Below are 23,337 nucleotides of genomic sequence, written 5' to 3' on the forward strand. Positions count from 1 at the left end.
AGAACATGAGCATTACAATCTTTCCACACATACAGAAATTTGAGCTATATGGAGAAATAAATAACAAGAATCTCAAAACCAAGTTATTAATTTAATTAAAATAACACTGTACAAAATTTGAACATAGCAAAATCAGCTACATCGAGTTCATATTAAGTAAAACAACAATCTCAAACTTACAGAAAGTAAACATTGCTATATTAACCCTATTAACTACCATGTCACTGTGTGCTGCCATTGCTTGGTCTTCTCAGAGTTCCACTTTCAGTCAGGATCCTTATAACATTCGGAATATCAATTCCTTAGTTAAAGGCAAACAAACAAGTAAAAACAGAAAATAAGTGGTTTGGTGATAAAATACATTTAAAAGCACAAATTATACTGAAACATTTAGATGCTGACATGAGTTTGGATCTTTTCTTATTAAATGAAAAATACCATAACTGTTAACAGTCAGAATGTGCCTGGAAACTATACCTGTATATTGCTATGGACAGCTGCGCTTGTTCAGTTAAAGGGTCTGTCTTGCCCCTCTACTCTGCCTCTGACTTTCAAAGATCTGCAGCTGATAATCAGGAAAGCATGACCAGAAGTGCTTGATTTTATCACTGTAACAATAAGTCAAAGTGTCCTCGTCCGAACACAAGCAAGAAAGCCAACGTTGCTTTGATGAAACTAATGCCCATGACTTTAGGAGGGGGAGAGGAGAAGTAGAAGACACACGGGGAGTGCTTAAGTGGTAATAATAAACTTTCAGCACCCATAACCAAACGCGAAGGGCAGAGTAAGAGCAAGGCCAGTGTGCCTGGTGCTTCGTGGGGTGTGGGAAGAGTATGTTCTCCCAATCTTAGATCATCTTCAGCTCACAAAACTTTCCAAGTCTGATACCGCAGACTTCTCAGTAGCCCTCTTCCAAACACTTGCCCAGTCTGGCCCAGACAGCAAAGACAAGGACACGTGCAATATTTCTGTATCCTCGGTATCCTTTTGCTAGGAGTTCCATAAATCATCTGCCTACTACTGCACGAAGAACCATCTCTTTTTGTCCATTTTGAAGCTGGACTCCCACACTACTCCAAGTGTATGGATCAAAAGAGATAGGAGATAATAGAATCCTGCCTGTCATCTCCATCCACTCATGATTTTACAAATCTCTATTATAATATCTCAGTCATCTCTTTTCCAGGCCAAAAAGAGTCCTAGCTTTCTATTGCTTCTTATATGGAAGATATTCCCATATTTTGTTGCCTTCTCTAAACCTTTGCAGCAATGAAGTCCTTTATCTGAAATAAGGCAAACAGAAATATACGCCCTATGCCAAATACAGGCAAAGAATGAGTTTATGCAATAGCAAAATGATGACTCCCATCTTGCTTTCCATTCTTTCCTTAATTCCTTGTATTTGACATATTCTTCTAATCAGTTGGTATTTCCACTGATCTGGTGAGGAGTTTTTGAAATTCATCAGTCAACCAACACTTGTAACTGTTTTGAATTTGACAAAATTTTGTCATCCAGATACTCATCCCTTTTTCCAGGTCATTTGTGAAGATACTAAACAGCACAGGTCTTAAGCACAGGGCCACAGTTGTCTACTGGAACCTCTTTTCACTCTAAAAAGTAATTGCCCGCTTGCTATCTGTTTATTATTCAAACAATGCAAGGATTTCCGTCTTTTCCCACAGCCAGTTAGTTCCCTTAAAAGCCTCTGATTAGGGTACCTATCAGAAGCTTCTTGGAATTCCAAACAGACTATATGAACTGGATCACCTTTATCTGACTCCTTTCCTGACCCCTTTCAGACAACTCCAGAAAGTCTGTAAGGAAGGATTGCTTATCACAAAAGCCATATTTATTCCCCCCCCAACCACTCTAAGCAGATCATATTTTTCCAGGTGTCCACTAATTCCTGCCTTGTTTCTCTGAACAGCTTCTATTCACTTATCCAATAGAAGCTGGCAGTTTCAAAGATCACCTGGAATCCTGTACTGGTTTTGGCTGGGATGGAGTTAACTTTCTTCATAGCAGCCTGTAGGGTGCTGTGTTTTGGATTTGTGGCCAAAACAGCATTGATAACAGACCAGTGTTTGGCTGTTGCCCAAGGGTGCTTGCACAGCGTCAAGGCTTTCTCTCTTTCCCACACTGCACCCTCACAATGATTAGGCAGGGGATGGGAAAAAGATGGGTAAGGGACACAGCTGGGAAAATTGACCCAAACTTGCCAAAGGGATATTCCATACATCATGGTCAGCAATAAAAACTGGGGAGGCGAGGGGGTGGGGTTGGCTTCCAAGGTGGCTGTTGCTCAGAGACTGGCTGGACGTCAGTCTGCTCGTGGGAAGTGCTGAGCGATTGTCTTTGCATCACTTGTTCCCCGCCCCTCCCTTTCCTTGACTTATTAAACTGTCTTTATCACGACCCACGAGTCTTCTCACTTTTGTTCTTCCTATTCTCTTCCCTGTCAGCTGCAGGGGCGGGACAGTGACCAAGCAGCTATGTTCAACATACAACAAAACCCTAAAGAAAGAGAAATATACGTAAAAGGGAACCACATTTGCCACCCACAAATTTTCAGGTTCCAAAGGAAGCTTTATGGGAGAAATCACTACTATCAGTAACTTAACCATTTAGTTCTGGAGGTCCCTAGGACCAGGTGATATTCATGGAAGCGTTATAACAATTTTCATGGTTTTCATGGTTTTATCTTGTCAGTTTGTTCCAGAACTTCATTCCAAACAGACACTCTGCTGAGCTCGTGGTGTGCCTGCGCACACACGCATGCCCAAGGAGAGGTTATGGCACAGATTGCAGTCTCTCCAGTTTCTTCCACAGTGAGCACTCAGGCAAAGAATATCTTAAGCTTCTCTACAATGTACTCATCTTCAGTGTTCTTTTTTTACCCCGATGATCCTAAACACACTCAGAAAAGCTTAGAAATGTACACAGGAAGCTTCTGAAGAAAGGGCAGCAGTTGACTGGAGACGTGGGAAGGTTTAGTAGCTGAAACTTATTAGAAACTTGTAAACAAAAGAAAGACTACTTGTCTCTGTTATTATTTCTATGTTACTGTACAAGTACAGTTCTTTCAGGAATCAATAAGTAAAAATTTCTTTGCTGTTGGCATTCCCAAAAACAGCATTTCACCAGTTATATCACAGGCAAAAAATTCTCCTTTTTTCTAATAACAACGTGCTTGATTTTAGTTTACTATCTCTCACCATGTAAATGTTACTGTGCACAAATGAGAAAAGAATTTAAAAAGAAATTCAGCAATTATTAACACCTTCGTGGGAAGGCAGCCGTTTTGAATTACCATTCCTAAACTGGATCCTGCAAAAGTTAAAAGGGGGGGAAAAAAGTCTCTTCAGTCCTCCTTAATACCTCAAAGTTCTTTGACTGATACAGTCCTTAGTATTTCACAGAGCTAACAAAATTATATTATGTAAATTTTTATAGATGTGTGTATGCATGTATATGTGAATTACCTCTGAAAGCTGGATTTGCTGCTGCTATTTTGTGTAGAGTAGCAGTAACTTCCTCAACATTCATATTTCTTACACTGTTCAAAAATTCAGTAGTGATGTTGTTCTCATATGCTGTTTCCAAAGAGCCAGTTGAAAAGTTTTGGGGTTCATCTTCATTTACTGGTAAGGACTGCTTAGCTGATCGGCTGCTTGAATAGTCTTAAAGAAGAGAAATATTGTTTTTCAGTAAGAGAAGATTCGGAGGAGTCTTCATTACTTATTTCTCTAAATAGGGCTTTTCAAAACAAGCATTTCCAGTCTGGCACAGCAGCATTGCTGGTAAGGTTCACATCTGACTTTGCTACATTTTCCTACAACCGAGAGTCGGGAATGCTTTCCATTTACAGAAAATCCTGCAGAAACAAGGGTGGGGAGGTGGGTGAAAGCTATTTCCATTATGCTTACAAAAAGGAACTAAAAGTTCCAAGTCTCATATATTATAGGTCATTGCAATTTTTGTTATGAGCATTGTATTAATTGAGGTTTTCAAAAGCTAAGCTTCCTAGAAAAAAATAAAATTGCCACCACACAGAAAAAAAAAAAAATCATACAAAATAGCTTCACTAGTATTCTGGGTATTTTTCCTCTCCGAGCACAGGATTGTACTTCCTATGCTTGAGAAAAATAACCATTTCCTTATATCAAGAAGGAAACAAGTTCAAAGAAATCCAAGATTCTTTGAAAAAAAAAATCAACCAGAAGTACTGAGGCCAAGTAGCTGCAATATTCTGGTATTAAACAGAATTTTCCATCCTGTACAACGTGATTTTCTTTCCACTAGCACCTTGATTGCACCACACCTGCACTAAGTCTCTTCTCCACCAAGAAGGGGAAGAAATGGGGCGGGGGGAAGCCAGAGTTAAACTTTGAAAGCTTCCTTAGAAACATTTGCCTCTGGGCAGAGGAAAGTCAGAGTCATAACTAATTCAATTTTTCCCCAAATCCTACAGTTAAGTAGGGTGAATGTTTTTGAATAGTCTGCCCTTTCTAATGTTTGTAGAGGGTGGAAGAAAACCCCCAAAACTATTAATTTACGCTACTTGACCTTGGCTTTGTTCTGCTCGTAAGTTCTGCTTTTAGAGAAGCAGGAAAAAAAAGCTTACTAAAATTTATGCAAGGTTCAGTGTTAAGATTAAAGCACATTCAAGACTGCAATGCTAACATTACCAGTATCAGAGTCACTAATATCTGCTGAAGTCAGGTCAGACTGTTCTGTGGAATGTTCCAATGCCTCTTCTCCATTATATTCAGTATCTAAGATGTCCTATGAGTTTGAAAAAAGTTGTGTTCAGAATTTCATCAAGACAATCTCTTAAAATGACAAACTACAACATTTTTAGTGATCACAAAACAAATAAAAGACCAGCATTTCTGCTACCAAATCTGAAAAATAAAAAATTTATTTGAAAATCATACAGCTGGTAATGAACTTCCATGCATACACTGCTCATGGTATCTCTCTACATCTGAAAAAGCACTTTATTAGACCAAGAAGTGATACTTATAGAGCCTAATTCTCAACCTGTCAGGTCTAAAAAGGAAGCATTTTACACTCAGAATAAAAGATTTTCTTAAAAAATTACCAGTTGAAAGATCACAGTTCAGAATACAAAAAAAAAATTATTTTTCTACAACTAGTAGGTTAGAAGTTACTTCAGTTAGAATTTGATTGTTTTGTAACAGATCAGATTTTGCCCTCTTTCCATATAAATAAAACAACAAAATCCTGTATGGAAAAACCAACAGGAATAAGATGAAAGTCAGCTTAATGAGGAAGTAAAAAGCAGTAAATAATTAATGAGAACTGTAGGCATGGAATTTATTGTGGAGAAGTACAGCCTTTGTGGCAGAAAGAAAGCAAGAAAGGAAAGATGGAATATGGTGAACAAAGATAAACTTTATAATAAAGTCCTGAATTAAGAAAGATTTTTGAAGACAAAAGACAACAAAAAAACCCCAAAACACAACAAACAAACCACCCCCGAAACTTTTTTTCTTGAAGTGTCACCCCTGTGATTCTCTCCAGCTTTTTGGCTGGTACTTACCCACATTTAGTTTTACCCACTTAAGCTCACCCTTTAAATAAAAAAAGTAGTTAAGTAGCTGTAGTAGTAGGATAGGCTGTTGTAGTGAACAAGAAATCTGTTCAATACTGACAATTCTCCAAGAAATGTTGGAAGGGATAAGGAATAACGTTTCCTATGGCAAATATGTTGATCACCAACAAGAGGAAAGTTTCTACCATCCCTGTTGACAATGGGGGAACGAATGAAAAATCATCCCAAGCGTGGAAACTGTGGAGATTATGGTATAACGGAACGTAAACTGCAGGTATAAGGAACGCAAGTGGCAACCACAGCAGCCTCAAATTACTCCTCAGAACAACTCCATACTAAGCCTGTGTAAAGACAGCTCAGTCAAAAGTAATAGCAGAGAGGGGGAAAAACTGGGTTTCTAATAGTCCAGGAAGAAAGAGACCTCAAAGGGAAGAGTCCAAAGAGTAGGACCAAAAAAAAACTTGTATAAAAAGAAAATTGATGTCAATAATGTTTGATTACACAGTGAATAAAGTGAAGGCTGGGAAAGGAAATGGATACAGAACAAGAGTGTCAGGGCAGTCAGCAGCGATGAGAAGAGCTTAAGTTAGAACTGAAAGGGGGTAAAAAGAGCAGAAAACCTTAGATGTAAGGAAGAGCAGGGGGAATAAGAGACAAGATGATTTTTAGCTTCTATTAAAAAAAAAAAATACCCAAACACCTTTGAAGAGAAAGTATTAAGACTGCTCAACAGAAAAGCTATAAAGCTTAGTTATTTTATCGTCACTACAAAAACTCAAGTATTTAATGGCCAAAACGTACCATACAGTTTCCACAGCAATTTTTTAAGTATAATTAAACTATCTATAACAATAAAAATGCATAATTACAGGAATCTACAGATTTGTAGAACAGAACCAAAACAAAATGCAAATTACCTTTTTTGATGCAGCCTGCTGACGATATTCCACTAGTGCATCTGTAAGAGTCTGTGTAACTTTTAGGATAAATGAAGCATCATCTTCATTCAGTATCTCAAAACTTTGCTAGGAAAAAAAACCCAAAAAAACAAAAAAAAACCAACACACAATAAAAAAATATTCCCTCTGAAAGACTGAAGTATCATCATGTATAAACAAAACCTGCAGGAACCTCATTTTTTATGTCTCTATCCTCCTGTCAGACATAGCTGAAGTTACAAAGCAAATAAAGTTTTTATTTTTAATCCCATAAATTGGGGGGGAAGGGAGGGCAGGAAATGGAAGGGGACCCTAACAAAAGGAAGCTGCAGCTACCCAATACAATCCTTTGAAGAGGAACAACCCAAGAATATGCCTGGAAATACCTACAGGAAAATGCTTTTCCTTAAGTATTTTGATCTCTTCCCAAGATACCTGCATACAAATGAATATGTACAACTCTCCTGAGGCAATATAGCGATAACCCATTTCTCTAGAAAGTAGCAAAAATCTAGAACGCTACTGAATGTGAAACTATATGCCACCTTGCCTTATACTAACCGCCTTCTTCCCAAAAAGCCTAAGGAAAAAGCAGTCTTTGAAACTCTGAAGCTCTAGTAGAGGAGCAAGTTCTGGTGCTAACAGCCCTCACAAAGAGAGCTACCTGCCTCAGCCTCTTGTCTGTACTAATAAAGTTCTGCTGGAGACACTTCCACCGGGCACAATGTAATAGAACTGCAGGTCTGTCCTAACAATTCAAAGTCTTCTGGATTAGAAACAAACACCTTTAAAGACTCCAGACAATGGAAAAACGTAATAAAAAAAACTAGCGTTAAATCCACATGTGACAGCATAACAGGGATTATATTCTATTTTTAACACTAAAAGTATTTATCCCTCCTGGTTTGCACAAGTTATATTTAAAGAAGATCTTGTTAAAAACTAGATGGAAAGAGAAGATTAAACGTGGGCAAGGATATGTCTGCTATTAGGCAATAAAAGAAATAGAATTATTTTAATGACAAAGCTGAGCATACTGATTTTCACAGTTAAAAAATTATACACTGTGGCTATTTATTGAACAACTGGAATTATTCCATGATATGAACAGCAAGTCTGAGAAAGATACTTGTAAAATTACTTTCCAGTACATAAGAAGCCTTTTGAATCCAACAACAATGGGAATACATAATGCAGCTTTAAAAAAAAAAAAATGACTGTAGAAGCTAAACAGTTTTCAAACTTTCCAAAACAGAACATTGTTCCAATCACGTTCCCAATGGTCCTCTTTTGTTCTTGGAGGACAATCATACTAAGCAAGAGGATGCCTCAAAACAAATTCAAGTTTTATTAGCAAGGTGCAATCTTTACACCTAATAATTCCCTATTAAAAAGGGGAAAAAAGATTTTATGATAGTTAATAGTGCTTAAATTACCATGCAGTAGCTGAGTCACACAGTAAAGATTTTCGTACAGTTTGTCAATGATGCTTTTAATAAAATCACCACTTCTGTATGCAAGACCACCAATGTTGTTAATACATCTAACTGGCAACTGCTAGTTTTTTATTGATTGTATCTCTGCTGTGAATGTGTACATAATACAGATTTTCAACAGCTGAACAGAACTCAGGTGTTCTTCCACTTTACAAAGGGAATAGGTACCTTTTTTTTAGTTTATAGGGTTTTTTTGTTGAAGTATAAAACTTGTATTTTATTTCTTAAAAATCGCTTCTTTCCTTTCTGCATACCTTAGATATTTTTCTTCATGCCGCTTCCTTCCATTATTGAATTACATCTTTCCAAATTCCTCATTTGAAAATGATAGACCAATTATAAAAGGCAAAAAAAATTTAAAAGGTCATTTTACTTAAGCATGTAGTTCAGAAAAATGCATTAATTTTCAATGCAAGTCATTCCTCTGACAGTAAACCAGTACTTTGGCAAAAACCCTGTCTAGAAATTTTAGAATGAATAGATGTATTATAAATTCAGTGGTATTAATTTTATTCTGAATCCTACCTTCTGACAAAATATGTTGTTAGATTAGGAGACTGCCTGCATTTTGGCTTTCATGTTACTCGCTACATTTTAAAACTTAGTAATTCGGTGAATTTTTTCCCAAAAATTACATTGCAAGGTAAGATTTAACACTCACCAAATAACCCAACAGTTCTTCTTGACTAGTGAATTCTTCAGGATTTGCTGTAAATTCTTGCTGTTTAATATTAAAAAAAAAAAAAAAGTCCAGAGATCAGTTATGTGCAGTACTTATAACTAAAATTAAACAGTAATTATTATTATGGTTATTCTAGATTCTTGCTCTAATTAAATTGTGTGTGCTTGTATGAAACATGTACATGTATTTTCACGACAAAGTAGGAAAAAACCTTGTTCTTAATAGTTTTGCTTAGTAACTTGCAGCTAATTTATTGTCAATAATATTATTAATTTGAATAAGCAAAAGCAAACACCATTGCCAATCATATAATAAAGTACTTATTTCCCCAACCATTTGTAAACTGGAGCAACCCATTAACGGAAAAATATTCACCTCCACTTCCTTGTTTTCTTCCTGTGATTGTTTACTGGTCTCACACCTTAAGACAGAATAAATAAATAAACAGTATACAGTTGGTTGAGCTATCAAAAAAGTGTAGCCAGTCAATAACTGATAATCAGTTTAAATTCCTGACTCACTACTACTGCAGTAGTTCTGACACACCCTGAAAGGTCCCATCATTTCCTTGCAGAAATCCCAGTGGTCCCAGATATCATCGTAAAAATTATTTACGAGGGTTTTTTTTAGTGTGATTAGCTAGTACACGAGTTCTAAAATCCAGAGTTAAGAAAAAAGTTTGACATTGGTAATAAAAGCTGTAAGCTTTTTGTATGCATTGCAGAAAGATAAGGCCTCTAATTACAGTATGATTTTTACCAGCACTTCACAAACTTGCCTTTACAAAAATTCAGCTATAAAAAGAAGCATTTTGCAATGTAGCCACAGAGATACTGAGCATACAAAGATTCATATGACTAAACGTTACTAACCCATATTTGCGCTGTTCTGCAACTACAACTGCTATAGATGCGTTCCATCCTTTTGCAAGCCCAGGAACCAGGGCTGAGAGTGCCTGTCTTTTTTAAATTAACCAAAACCATATGACTGCCAAGCCTAACCCCCCCTCTTTCTTGATATCCTTGTTAGGAATCAAAAGTGTAGTAAAAGCAGATGATACATTTAATGAACTCAATTTACATCTTCAGATGACTGTCTGTGCAGAACTTCACTACAAAGAAATTCACAGTAATAGAAATTCTCAGACTGATATTGCAGAATCTTTAAGCGGAAACATCATTTGACTGCTTGCTGTCAATGAGAATCTGATCTTATTCCTTTTAAGAAACTATATATTGAGTTCACATCTCTCAGAAGTCTCACAAAAATAAACAGTAAAGGAACAAGCTGAAGTCCTAATTTAGTAACTCACTTCCAAATCAGTCTCTCACTGAAACACCTGGCTGCTTATAGTTACCCAGGATCTAGCTGAAAAACTGGATTAAAAGAACAACATTAAGTGATTTTCCAAAGGGTGCTGTTCACTGTCAGGTAGAAAAAAGACAGCAGCGTTGCCAGATGTGGATGTCTGAGCTTTTATTAATGCCCTATTTTTGATGTTTTCCCAAACTAGTTCACTCTGCAGATTAAGAACTGTTACAGTTATTTGAAAGCCAGACAAATGAACACAAAGATTCATAAATCTGGACTTGAATCTGGTTTCAATTAATCCTTTTCCTCAATGGTTGCCCCATAGAGAGGCAGAAGTCCTACAAAAAGGCATTTCAGGAACAAGAAAATTTCTTCTTTTACTGGGTAACAGTAAACAAGCAAAAGATTTTAGCCCTCCATGTCTGGGAGAGATATTACTGGTTGGAAGTTAAGAAACTAAAAGAATGTCATTAGAGCAAAATCAAAGAACTAATTGTTGGAACAAAAGTCTTATGTTTGGGTTGATGCATGCATATCCCTTATCGAATGCTTTCCTGTGGTTCCTGGTGTTGCAGAAAGATGACTGATGTTGGAGATATCCCCCTCGCACAAAGGCTGACAGTTCAAATTAAACTCACAATACTGTTATTAATAAAGATGTTTACAACAGCAAGCACAGTTTCACCATTTTAGAACCACACACAATACTTCTTATTGTTCCTCCGTGAAATCTTTTGTAAAGATGAACCCCAATTGTTACAGCTATTTACTGATTATCTTTTCCTTCTAAAATCAGTTCACATACCACGCTAATTACCTGACATGAACCCATACCAGAGGGGTTTTTTAAACCACGAGGGAACATTCTTTTTGAACTTGTACTACATGAAGATTATGCTTTAAGGATAACACAGTTAAATATAAAAACTAGTTGCATCTAGAGCAAAATCTGAGGTCACTTTACATACACCAGGTTTTCTGTTGATGAGAGAATTTTACAGCTGAGCACAATTTCAGAAGACAAGCATTTTACTATTATAGTATGCCTTTCTTTGTCACAGCACACTGTATGCAAATCCAGTGTAGACAGTTATCATCTACATTTTCCTTTGAGTAAGTTTAAAGGGTTTTGGTTTTTGGGGGTGGTGGATTGTTTTTTTGTTTGTTTTACTTTTCTGAGTTGTTGCCTTTGCTGCCTTCTTCAGTCTGGTTGCCTCTGCTGCTTTCAATAGCCTTATTAGGTTCAACCTTCTCATCTGTTTTTGCCTGTTCTTTCTGACTTTTTTCCTGCTCCTCTTGAACATTCTTTTCATCTAAAACAACAAAAATCAGTATATTTAGTAATGGTTTTCCAATATTTAAATTTAAAAGTATTCTTTGCTTATAATTTTTTTGAAAGATAACATCAATAAAACCTGAAGGTGAAAGTGAGGTATCTTGTGAAGAAATAAAATAAAAACTGAACCTAAAAATCAAAGATTTGGTTCAGCCATGAAGCACAAGTTTGTATTTCTGATCAGAAATACACTGAATAGTTATAATGCATTTAGACAGAACCCTAATCTCACCTTTGATATTAAGTCTACAACAAAGCAGCAACTTCTGATGTTTCTTCAGTTACATGGTGTTCACTGGTTTTTATATTTAATTCTGGTTTTGTTTTCAAGAAAATAAGCAAAAAAAAAAATCTATCCAATCTATTTCCTTTTTATTCTTGTGCTCTAAACAAACAGTCTGGCATGCAGCTGTTCCCATTTTTTTTTTCCTGACACTGAAGAACAGCTTATATGCCCAAAAAGAGTCTGTGCTTTCCACCAAAAATACACATAGTAAAAATTTCTAATCATGAATCTTGTCTTGTTTCTGTTCTAACATATCCAGCAATGTTAAGTAAAACTGGACTGGTTTCTTTGCAAACACTGGGATTCTTCTTTCCTCTGCCACAGACCCCAAACCCATCCACACACTGGACAAATTCACCTTTTATAGCAGAACGTAACTATAGAGGCTATAAACAGGCACATACAGAGTAAATAATTCATGCATTGGTGAAAGTTAAAAAAGATTAATTAAAAAAAAAATCATTTTTCTCTTACCTTGAATAGGGTCTGGCATTTTTCCATCCTTATTTTTACAATCTGTTTTTTCTTCATTACCAAGTGACATATCCACGTGCTGAACTTTAGCTTTTGAAGGGCTGTCATCTGCACTAGGATCTAAACAAACATGCTTGAAATGTAGCACAACGGACGTTACCTTGATAGAGGAGGGTTCTAAAACTGCACTTCAATTTCAACTAGCTCTGCTTCTGTGCACTATTAGTTACAAACATTAAGAATAATTTTATAAGCATTATTATGTGAAAGCACATTAAATAGGAACTACAAATTAATAACAATGTTTTAAATATTTTATACCCTGGTTATAATTACATACATAAATTTCTTAAAAGATGTAAATATTATAAATATAGTAGAATGCCATATAACCATGTGCAAAATTAGACACGTTAATCAATAGGTTACAGTCAAGAAACGTAATTTGAATAGTATTCAACTTATTTCAAAACACTTTCCTAGATTCGAAATGGATATCTTTCCTCTTCAGGGTATGACGCTGCTAATCTAGATCATTATAGAAATAATCTTCTCATTACTTTTATTGAGCTATTTTAAGACACCATTTACATACTAATACACATTAAAATTAAGCACATTAGTTTTAATTCAAATCTTTATTTTTCATGCAGGTCTGAGAATAAGGGTCTCGTAGCAATTTTTAGCTATTTCCTAAAGTGGCATGCAATTTGCCTGTCGTACTGCCTGTCTGTCTGCATGACACTGTACTACGACGAGTTTTGAAAGATTTAAACTGAGTGGAGAAGTCTCACAGACACCATGTTCCTACAGGTTTGTGAGTATCAATGGCTAGTAAAACAGGAAGTTTTCTTTCACACATAAGAGCTATAGCTACCCTTTAAAAATTCTGTCTGGCTTTCCAGACTGCAAATTAAATACACGCATGGAGCTCCGACCTGCTGCTTTTGCCCATTTCACCAAAATGCTTGTGAGTAGTTGGCACTGTGGGAACTACAGCAGTTACCAGATAAAAAGAAATCATAGGTAAAGGATCCTGGGAAGTGAGAGGGACTGGGATGGAAAGAGGGAGAGAGAACAAAGCCATATAAAACAGGTCTCTGTGGTTATGTTGCCCATGGAAGAACTTGTTCATCCATCAAATTTTCAATATAAACCATACAAAATGCAGCTTAGAACATAAGCACACACTACAGTTACTGACCAAATCTTTCTATTTGCCCTTAAATCAAGCTGATTTAGATCAAAGGGAGTTTACCCAAATTAGAAACGTACAATTTACATCCCACTGAACACACTTACATTCTTGCCATCTCCTCCTCATTATCGGAGCATCTGTAACAACCTAAAAATAAAACCCACTTATGTTAGCTATTTTGTAGATAAAATTATTCCATAGGTCTTTCATCAGAGGGAAATATTTATTTTTTTACTGATATATGACCAGTAATGTTAAACACATAAGTATGTGTTTAATGAATGTATATTAAATGAAATATGTAAATTAAATATACATATGAATGTATATTAAAAAAGTCAGTCAGTCAGTTACCTGGACACTTATTTACCACAACTAAATTTTTGTTAGAGAAAAAAAAAAAAAAAAAAAAAAAAAAAAATCGAATAGCTGGTTTCAGAAAATGTAGCAGTAAAATTAAACCAGGTTATGCACACTCTATTTAAAAGTCTCTTAAATCAAGGATGGATTTGCTATGGATGTAGTGAAAATGTTCCTAGAAAAACAACAGTCTACAAAATATAGATGGAATTAATTATTTCTATATCCATGAACATAAGCCTCAAGTAAAATATACAGTCTTGAATCAAGAAGAAATTTGAATTAAGTAGGTAAAAAAAAAAAATTTGCTGCCAAGTCAGTTTTGTTTTTAAGCAGAAGTTAAAAATGAAGGATATGCAGACAGATTGAATTTGATAATCTGAAATCTCTCCTTTCTAGAGCATTCACTCTAGAAGAAAGACTTGATCTTCCAATATTCCCATACTTTTTTTTTAATCAAAAAAGAGTAGGATCAGTACAGGCTCTCATCCTTGAGCCTAGCTGTGATACTATTGCACAGAAAGAAACATGGCTCTTTTTTCAGATGAGCAGGACATAGCGAGCTTAAACACAGTAGTATTGTGAACTCCGCTTTGAAGTGAGACCTAGCCTATGCACATTTAGTAGCATTAGCAAGAGATCTTGCCAAAAAACACTGCTTAACAAGCAGGATGTTGAAATTGATGGAGAAAAAAAAATTAATGCATACCATAAAGAACACTAAGCACCTGAGTAAACTTGTCATGAATCAGTGGTAAGGTACACCTCAAGAAGAAACCTTGTCAATATCCTGCCCAGATAAAGGTGGTAAACATTTCTAAATACTACTGTGGTGTAAACATCAACAGAGAGCAATATGAAGATACCTTCATAAAAACACGCTTCTAAGGGTGCAGCTCCCCAAGAATTCAAGCCTGTGGTGCCCCTGTGATCCTGTGGCATTGCTGATAACCTTATATCCACCTGCAGATTCCCACATTTCCCTCTGTACTACCAGAATTTTTACCTGGCTCCTCTGAGAATTGGCACAAGGTGCTAACAAAGCAGAAACTAATTCAGAAAAGTCATAGTTTCCTAGCAACAACGAAACAAGTTATTTTACCCATACACGCCCCCAGCTGGGAATCGATTAAATATTAATATAGATATTTTGTGTTATTTTTGCACTCCAGAGTCATATTTTTGTAGACTCAGGTAGCAAGAGTATTATTTCAAACAAGAGAAATACTTATGATGGGAGTGACCAATGGGAAATTGTGTCCAGAGTAATCCTGGAAAAATTATTAAGATGACAGAAAGCACTTGTAATAAAGGTTAAAAAAGCAAGATTTTCCTACCATCCAAAGCAGATCTGCCCACCATAACAGAAATTACTTTTTTTTTTTACATAAATATGAAACTTCTGGAATTCTTAAAGAAATGTACCTTTATTTGTTTTCTTCCTTCTTTCTTCTCAATCGTTAATGCAACTTGCCTAACTTTTCTGTTCAGTTCGGAGCCTTTACCCTTAACTTCATCAGATTCTGCTATCTCAGGATAATGTTGTTTCTAGAAAATACGGAAACACAAATCCTGAAGTCACACTTTATCCTACGCGAGTCTTTCCAGACCTAGCACAGCTAATGATCGTAGGAGATAAGTCAACCTTTGCAAATACATAGCAGAACTTTCTAAAATGATTATTTATAGAATCACAGAATAATTTAGGGAACTGAAGCCAAATCTTCTGCTCAAAACAGGGTTGACACTGAACGCCGACCTGGTTGCACAGGGCTTTGTCCACTTGGGTCTTAAAATCCTGTGACTACAGAGATTCCCCCATCTCTCTGGGCAACCTGCTCCAATGCTTGACTGCCCTCACAGTGAAGAACTTCTTCCTTATTATCAAGTATGAAACTCCCATGTTTGAATTTATGCTACTGCCATGCACTTCCTTAAAGGCCTGATTCTGCCATCTTAATAACCTGAGGTATTAGAGGGCTACTGTTAGATCCCCCTGACACTTTTTCTTCTCCAGGCTGAACAAGCCCAATTACCTTAACCTCTACTGACAGGGCAAGTGCTTCAGCCCCCTGACCATCTTGGCAGCTCTCCACTGGACTTGCTCAATTTCATCACTAACTTTCTTGTCTGCAGTAGCACAAAACTGGACACGATATTCTAGATATGGCCTAAAAAGGATCAGGAACAGGGGAATAATCACTTCCCTTGATCTACTGGCTATACTCCTGTTAGTATAGCTCAGCTTGCTGTTAGCATAGCTCAGCTTTCTGTTAGCCTTCATTGATGCCCGGGCACACTACTCATCTTAAGCTTGCTGTCCACCAGGACCCCCAGCTACTTTTCAGCAGAGCAAATTCCAGCCTTTTAGTCTCCTGCCTGTCCCACTGCCTAGGGTTATTCCATCCCAGGTGCATGACTTAAAAGTTATCCTTCTTGAATTATTATATCTTATAGTATTTAAGAATATAACAGAGATGCAGTTAACAAGCATAAGATTCAGAATTGCAGGAAACGGTTCAAAGTAAACAAGAAATACAAGAGCTGAGAATATCAAAACTACCAATGCAAGTCTCACTCAGCATATACATCGGAGTTAATAACCAAAATCAGCATGATGTTTATGGAGGATATCATGGCAGACACATCACAATACACCCGATAACAACATTAGCTCTAAAACTCCCTCAAAATGCCATACGAACTCAACAACTTTATATGACTTTAAGATACGTGGGGTAGAATACCAACTTTCAGCAGGTATTTTATGGAAAGTATCAAAATACTTTTCAGAATATTGCTTTCTCGGTCTTGTTTAAGCCCATCCTGAACAAATACATTGAAGTAAACATTCAAAGACTGGATAGCTTCATTTCTGTAAACATACTAAAAAAAATCAACAGTTCAAAGCAAAATGTATTTAAGCATTCGTGGGCTGACATGAACATTAAGAGCTTTGCAAATTTCCAGAAAGCAGGCACAGAACTTACATCGCTTGTCCAGCCACAAAACTGGGAATAAAACTTTTTTTTTCCCCCCACATTCCAAGTCACAGCCTCTCTCCAATACATATCATGTTCATTTATAATTAAGTTCCTTTTAGTCTAAAGCATCTGAAAGATGGAACAATTTCTTCATTGATCCAGTTCTTTAATATAATACAAAATTTAGCCAAAAACCTACTTCTAGTCAATTTTAGCTGTGGATTTCACTATTGGCATTGCTGGTCAACCAAAGCAGAATAAACTAAAACTCAGTGTCAGTCATGGACAGGCATACACATTATTGATGCATAAACCAAGTTGCACAGTTGCAACACAAACACACACACATTTTCACAAAAGCTTATATAACACCTTTTTTTTTTTAATCATAATATGAGTAGCGAATTCTCTACTTAAATTATTATAACCAAAAAAAAACCCCAAAATCTTTACTTTAAAAACTTACCAAGTATGCCAGTCTATGCTTGGAACCACAAACATGCATGAACATGTTACTCAGTCCTGTTTTACAGTGGCACAGTTGACATTCGTAGAGAAAAGGGAAATTGTCTTTTGATCGGTATTCAATTACATAATTAAGTCCTGTATTGGTAAAAAAAAAAAAAAAAGTTAGGAAATTGGATGTTTGCTGAGACAAATAATCAGTGCTAGTTACAAAAGAGACATTAAATGAAACTTTAATGGAAACACGCCAAACACGTGAACCAAGAGTTTCAGAACCATCATTATTTTGTTATTTTATCTTTTGCGTGTCTAGACTTCCTGTCCTGGTTTCAGCTGGGATAGAGTTAGTTTTCTTCTTAGTAGCTGGTAGAGTGCTGTGTTTTGGATTTAGGATGAGAATAATGTTGATAACACACTGATGTTTTCGTTCTTGCTGAGCAGAGTTTACACCAGTCAAGGACTTCTCAGCTTCTCGTGCTCTGCCAGGTGCATAAGAAGCTGGGAGGGAGCATAGCTAGGACAGCTGACCCAGACTGGCCAAAGGGGCTGTTCCATACCATATGACATCATGCTCAGTGTATAAGCTGGAGGAAGAAGAAGGAAGGTGGGGGGCACGTTTGGAGTGATGGCGTTTGTCTTCCCAAGTAACCATTACGTGTGATGGAGCCCTGCTTTCCTGAGGATGGCTGAACACCTGCCTGCCCATGGGAAGCAGTGAATGAATTCCTTGTTTTGCTTTGCTTGCATGCGCGGCTTTTGCTTTACCTATGAAACTGTCTTTATCTCAACCCATGAGTTTTCTCACTTTTACTCTTCCGATTCTCTCCCCCATCCCACCGGGGGGGAGTGAGCGAGCGGCTGTGTGGTGCTTAGTTGCTGGATGGGGTTAAACCACAACACTTCCTCAACACCAAAGGTAGAAAACTGAATTTCTTTAAGACACCTTATGTTTGCTGCATAGAAGTTGGCAATTTTGTTTTTTTAAATCACCTAAAAAATTAATAGCAACAATTCTTTTGTAACTATTTAAAGGGAATGCATTTTAATATATGCCTTGTAGCTATTTTTCCTGTCCACTTCTCTCTCCCTTCCCTCCACAGGATTAGCAGTTAAATTGCAAAGAACAGTAACAATCATTTAAGTCAAAGTTCCTTTCTGTCATTTCACCTTAGATTGTGTCTAGAGCATACTTTCAGCCTATGGTATCTACCCTAATAAAAAATATTCCAGGCCAAATCCAACGATTCTGGCACTAAGATCAGTCACTTTCATACCATACTACTAGGTACTCAATGTAAACTTAGTAAGATTTTATTACACATTATCTAATTTTACATTTTAAAAAAATTACTTGGTACTCTTTAAAGGTAAACATCACACAAGCAAACAATTCAGTATTAAAAACCCTCACCAAGTGCAGGTTCTGAATCTTTACACGTATTAAGCTGTTCTTCCAAGGTCTGTCCATGAAACCTCTCTGGCTCAGTTTGCACTGTAAGATAAAATCAATTTTATGTAATCCCACATCATCCATCTGTCAGTCTTCCAAGTCTCAAGTCACGTGACAAAAACACTCCAAAATGAAACGAACTCCTGAGTTTCACCTTTGGCCTAGAGAAAATATGCTGAGAAATTCATATTCAAGTGAGTCCTGCTTATACATGGCCCCACATCACAAACTAAGTCAGTTGTTGACAAACATTATCCCCCCAATTCTATTTTCATTCTTTTTATAGCATTTTGTTTGCAAATATTGTTTTAAGTGTTATTAAAAAAATATTACTGCAGATGGAAAATACAATGAACAAAAGTGAATTCCCAATGACCTGCTAAGGTCTAGACATCACTTATAATACTGTACTCAAAACATTTTATTTCTTTTTTTTTTCCTATTAAACATTCTTACCATAATCAGGAAGTTTTACAGGTGTTTTCACTTGCTCCCCTGAGCCACTTGCAGTTTTGACTAAATAAAAACAAACCAGAAGTGGAAATAAAATTGTAAGTACAAAAACCAATTTGGTATGATAATGGATTTTTTTAAAGAAAACTCTTTGAGCTTTTGGTGACATAAGATAAACAATCTATGTTTAGTTTTGAATGTACTATGAGATTTTTTTTATTTTTTTTTTTTGCAAAAAATGATCAAAAAACATTTACTCCAAACAATAACGAAGTTATTTAACATCAGGCAATTCAACGAAGCAGACAGAGAGGAAGACCAACCAAGCCACTAGTTATCGCACAACATAGGTTCAAACACACATCACAAAATTAAATTAGTAAATAGTGGCTTAAATTGCAAGTAATTTTGGCTGTAATGTAATTTATATAGAAGACAACCTTCAACAAGGGAAAAGCCTGACTGATTCACCATGGTGCAAATATCTTTTATTCTATAATGAGCAAAGCTTCATTTCATAAATTTCAGGACTACTGTAACGCAATACATCACAGCAATTCAGTTTAAATCCACGGAACTTGAGGTGCTTAAACTGCCAACCCACATGCTGCCTGCCAGGGCACTTGACTCAGCCCATAACCTTCCCATCTTGTTGAAAAGTTCTGCAGCTATCCTCTCCCCAGTCAAATATTTTTTCCTGTCCACACATGGCGTGTCATAGGGCTGGGGCTGCAGAACCGTAAGAAAGGTAGGACAGAGGTGACCACGTAACATGATCTGCCATTGAGGAGCCTGGAGAGAGATCTGTACAAGATGAGATTCTGTGTGTTTGGGAGTGGAATGCCAAGCATGCACAGGAAGCAAGTTGCTATTCTGTGAATAGGGGCTTCACGCATTCACTATAGGACAAGAAGAATAGAATTTCAGAAATTCAGAAAGCTCAGCATTTTACTATATGGTAATAAAATAAATAAATAAATAAAGCAGTACCTGAAACAACACCAGCTGATGGCAAATTTTATTTTTTTCATCTCTTAAATGCCCCTCAACCCTGTTATTCTCCTGTTGCGAGTAATCTCTTACTAAAACATCAGATATTGATAAAAAGTTGAGCATAAGGCTTACAATAAACCCTAAACAGAAGGTGTGAGTCAAAAGGCTTCAGCCTATACTACCACATCAGAAAGAGTCACATATGATTTGATTAGAGAGAGAATCTTCATTAAAACTTTTCTTGAGTATTTAAGTTACAAACTATATCATGTTTATAAACTGATAAAGTTGCCAGCTCATTCCTGCCAATTAGATTTTACTTAATACTGGCTGCATTATCACCAACCTTCTGAAATGATCTTAATGAAAAGATCAGAAGAGTAAAAGAAAAGAAATAAAGTGTTATGAAGATAAACCTACAGAGATTCTAATAACATGAATCACATTCTGGTCACTAGAACTCATCAAGTTTTTTAGTGGCAAACCAATCCTTTAAAAAAAAAAAAAAAAGAAGAAATAAAAAGACATGATGACTATCTTCCAATTCACCTCTAAACATTTCAGGGCATCCATTTCAGCAGCATCGAGCTGCTAAATATTTAAATTTGCTTTACAGTCTGTACAAAAATTCCCAGACTGAGTAGGTGCAGTGACTGTGTATACTTGGGCCACAACTTTCAAACCAAATTCTAGTAGCAGTGCACTGTAGAAGCCTGTAAATACATTTTGGTGCATCATGAAACAGAAGCAGGAGAACAATTATGAACATAGTTAGACCTTCATTCCTTCTGGAACTAGACCAGTTCATAAAGACCTGGGGAAGGTTTAATGATATATTAAACCTATTAAAAGTACTTTGCTTCAGCTAATTAAGGTATTTTTAATAAGCTCTTCTAAAAAACAAATATAAAATACATACAGAAAAAAGTATTTCTACATGCTTTAAGAAGCATAGTTTTTTTAAAATGCATTTTAAATCTCGAAGGTCTCTAAGGTCTTGAATGCTTTAAGGTTTCTCAAAACTTCAGTGTCAGTGATTTGTAGTATTGTAGCTAGCTCTTTTTAATAAACTTTGCATACCTCTTGCTTGTATTGTTGATTGATTTCTGTAGGATTAGATAGATATGTCATTAAAGCACACAAGACAGGTCTTAAAGCGCAAGTCTTGAGAAAGTCTTTTTCTTGTTTGTTTCATAAACAACTACATTGGGGTGGGGAGAAAGGTGCATCTATAGAACAGAGTAGGAAGTAAAAAAACTTGCACTTACCAATGCCATGAGCTTTCAGTGCTTCTTCAACCTAAGTTACCAAGTCATCAACCGACCAGGAAGAAAGACAGACACTTAATATTCAAAAAATAACAATGCGAACATTTAATTATTTATAAAATAAGTTAGATTAACACCAACACCACAGATTATCACAGGTGAATAGATAATTACATGAAACGTTAGAGACACACACATCTTTTTTTCTAGATTGTCTATGATTTAAATAATTCCATTCTGCATTTATTAGCAGCCACGTATTCTCACGTATTGTCTTTGCTAATCCAGAATACAAGACACGAAGTTGTAACAACATTTTCTGATAAGACTAATGTACAAAAACTAAGTTCTACTTTATTGCAGTAAACAAAATAGTAAAGCAACAAAACTAGCTGAATATCTGAAATTGCATGTTTTAACACTACATTAAAAATCAGATTTCAAACCCATATTCTGTTGCTAAATAAATCTAAAATCTGACAAAAGGTGCATTCAAAAACTGATCTTACCGTCTTGTGTTTGAATCCAAGGAAGTGAGTCTGCAAGTTTAATGCAGAAGCACACCAGATTTTGCAAATCTAGGTTAAAGAGAAGAAGTATTTCTAGCATTGGGCACAAACCAACAGAAAAAAAATACCACTGATATCAAAAAAACCCAAATCTGTTATCAAAATGTCACTATAGCTAAGTTCTACAAAAGCACTATTCCTCCAAAGACACACTAAAGCAGCTTCTAGAACTTTTCTTTATGAGACTCCAAGACCACCCAAATACAGTTCAATGAAAAGGACTCTCCACATCACATAAAAATTTCAGATGTCTCCAGAATCCTGCAAAAATCTCATAGCATATTTTTGTGTGGATAAGTAAAGACAGATCCAAGATCTTCCTCACACACCGTTAACCAAGTCTGAACCAGAGGCATAGCATAATTGTAACACGCCAGTACACCTGTCTAAGATGAGCCAGTTCTCCTCAGTGCTGCATCTGGACTAACACTCTCATCAGTTTGGGGCCTGCCTCACTCACATGCATATTAAGTTTTCCAGTCACAGCTGGTTTATGCCTGGGCTGATTCAGAACAGGAGCAGATTAGGTTTCAATTCATGTGAATGCACAAAAGCAGTCCAAATATTTTCTCCTCCTCTAAAAAAAACAAGGTGCTAAAAAAACCAAGGTGCAACAGCAATAAATCTGAGAACCAGATAAACTAGGATTTTTTTTTTTTCCCTGAACAGGAGCTGCAGTTTAATCTTCCACTGTAAAAGAATGCCTTTATTTAAAAACATAATATTATTAAAATTATTCATTTTAGTAAGTTCGTTCCTGACACATCCAAGTCAAACATGACAAAGACAGCAAAATAAGCTCAACTCCAGTGCTGTTTATCAATTTTGCTCAAGAGAAAAAAAAAAGTTCACACTTAGTTTGGTCCAACTTTACCAAAATGATTTTGTTTTAGTTACAGTTTTCAGTAAGGAATACTTACATTGCAGTAGAAAGGGTTTACTTGCTTCTTTATCTCAGCTTCAGGGTCCATATTTGATTTTTAGATGATAAGGAAGCTCTAGATAAATTGCAAAAAGATTGCAAACTCTTACTTTAGCTTCACAAAATCATTCATATTCTTGTTCCACCCATTTAAGGATCATGCATGTTCCCGTTTTAATTGTGCCTCACCCTCCATTACATTCAGCCTTTAAATCTCCAGGCTAGCGATCATGTTTTTAACTGGAGAGCAAAAGTACAGCATGGAAAGAAACAATTCTTCTCCAAGAGTTTCCCTCAGGAAACACAAAGCCACCAGAAGATCACGCACACCCCGAAGCAAAACTAATCCGAACTATTCCAAGCTTCCCCCCTTCTTTTCCTGGGATTGAAACGCGCGCACGGGCCGGGACAGATGACACACAGCGGCAAGAGCCAGGCACGCAGAGCCCGAAGTACGCCTCTGGAACAAGGACACGACGGGGTTTTGTGAAGAAAAGACCGCGGCGGGCCGAAGCTGCAAACGCCACGCCAACAGAGGCGCCGGGAAAGCGAGCCGGCCCCCGGGCCGCCC

The 23,337-nt window shown here is 36.5% G+C and overlaps 1 protein-coding gene across 1 annotated transcript; it reads right to left on the minus strand.

The window, feature by feature from the left end:
- Positions 1-221: 221 nt before the first annotated feature.
- On the minus strand, positions 222-22,815 carry LOC309598475 (uncharacterized protein; the record flags this gene model as incomplete). The annotated part of the gene is made up of 16 exons (XM_082329107.1): positions 222-301; positions 3,486-3,683; positions 4,692-4,788; positions 6,499-6,606; positions 8,677-8,736; positions 9,073-9,118; positions 11,180-11,321; positions 12,105-12,224; positions 13,407-13,449; positions 15,088-15,210; positions 17,113-17,249; positions 18,523-18,603; positions 19,018-19,077; positions 21,276-21,306; positions 21,785-21,853; positions 22,765-22,815. The coding sequence occupies 16 exons, from the start codon at positions 22,813-22,815 to the stop codon at positions 222-224; spliced, it is 1,446 nt and encodes a 481-aa protein (XP_082185233.1).
- Positions 22,816-23,337: the final 522 nt, after the last annotated feature.

The sequence above is a fragment of the Platalea leucorodia genome, assembly GCF_965183815.1.
Source record: "Platalea leucorodia genome assembly, chromosome: 1".
In the NCBI taxonomy this organism is placed as follows: domain Eukaryota; kingdom Metazoa; phylum Chordata; class Aves; order Pelecaniformes; family Threskiornithidae; genus Platalea; species Platalea leucorodia.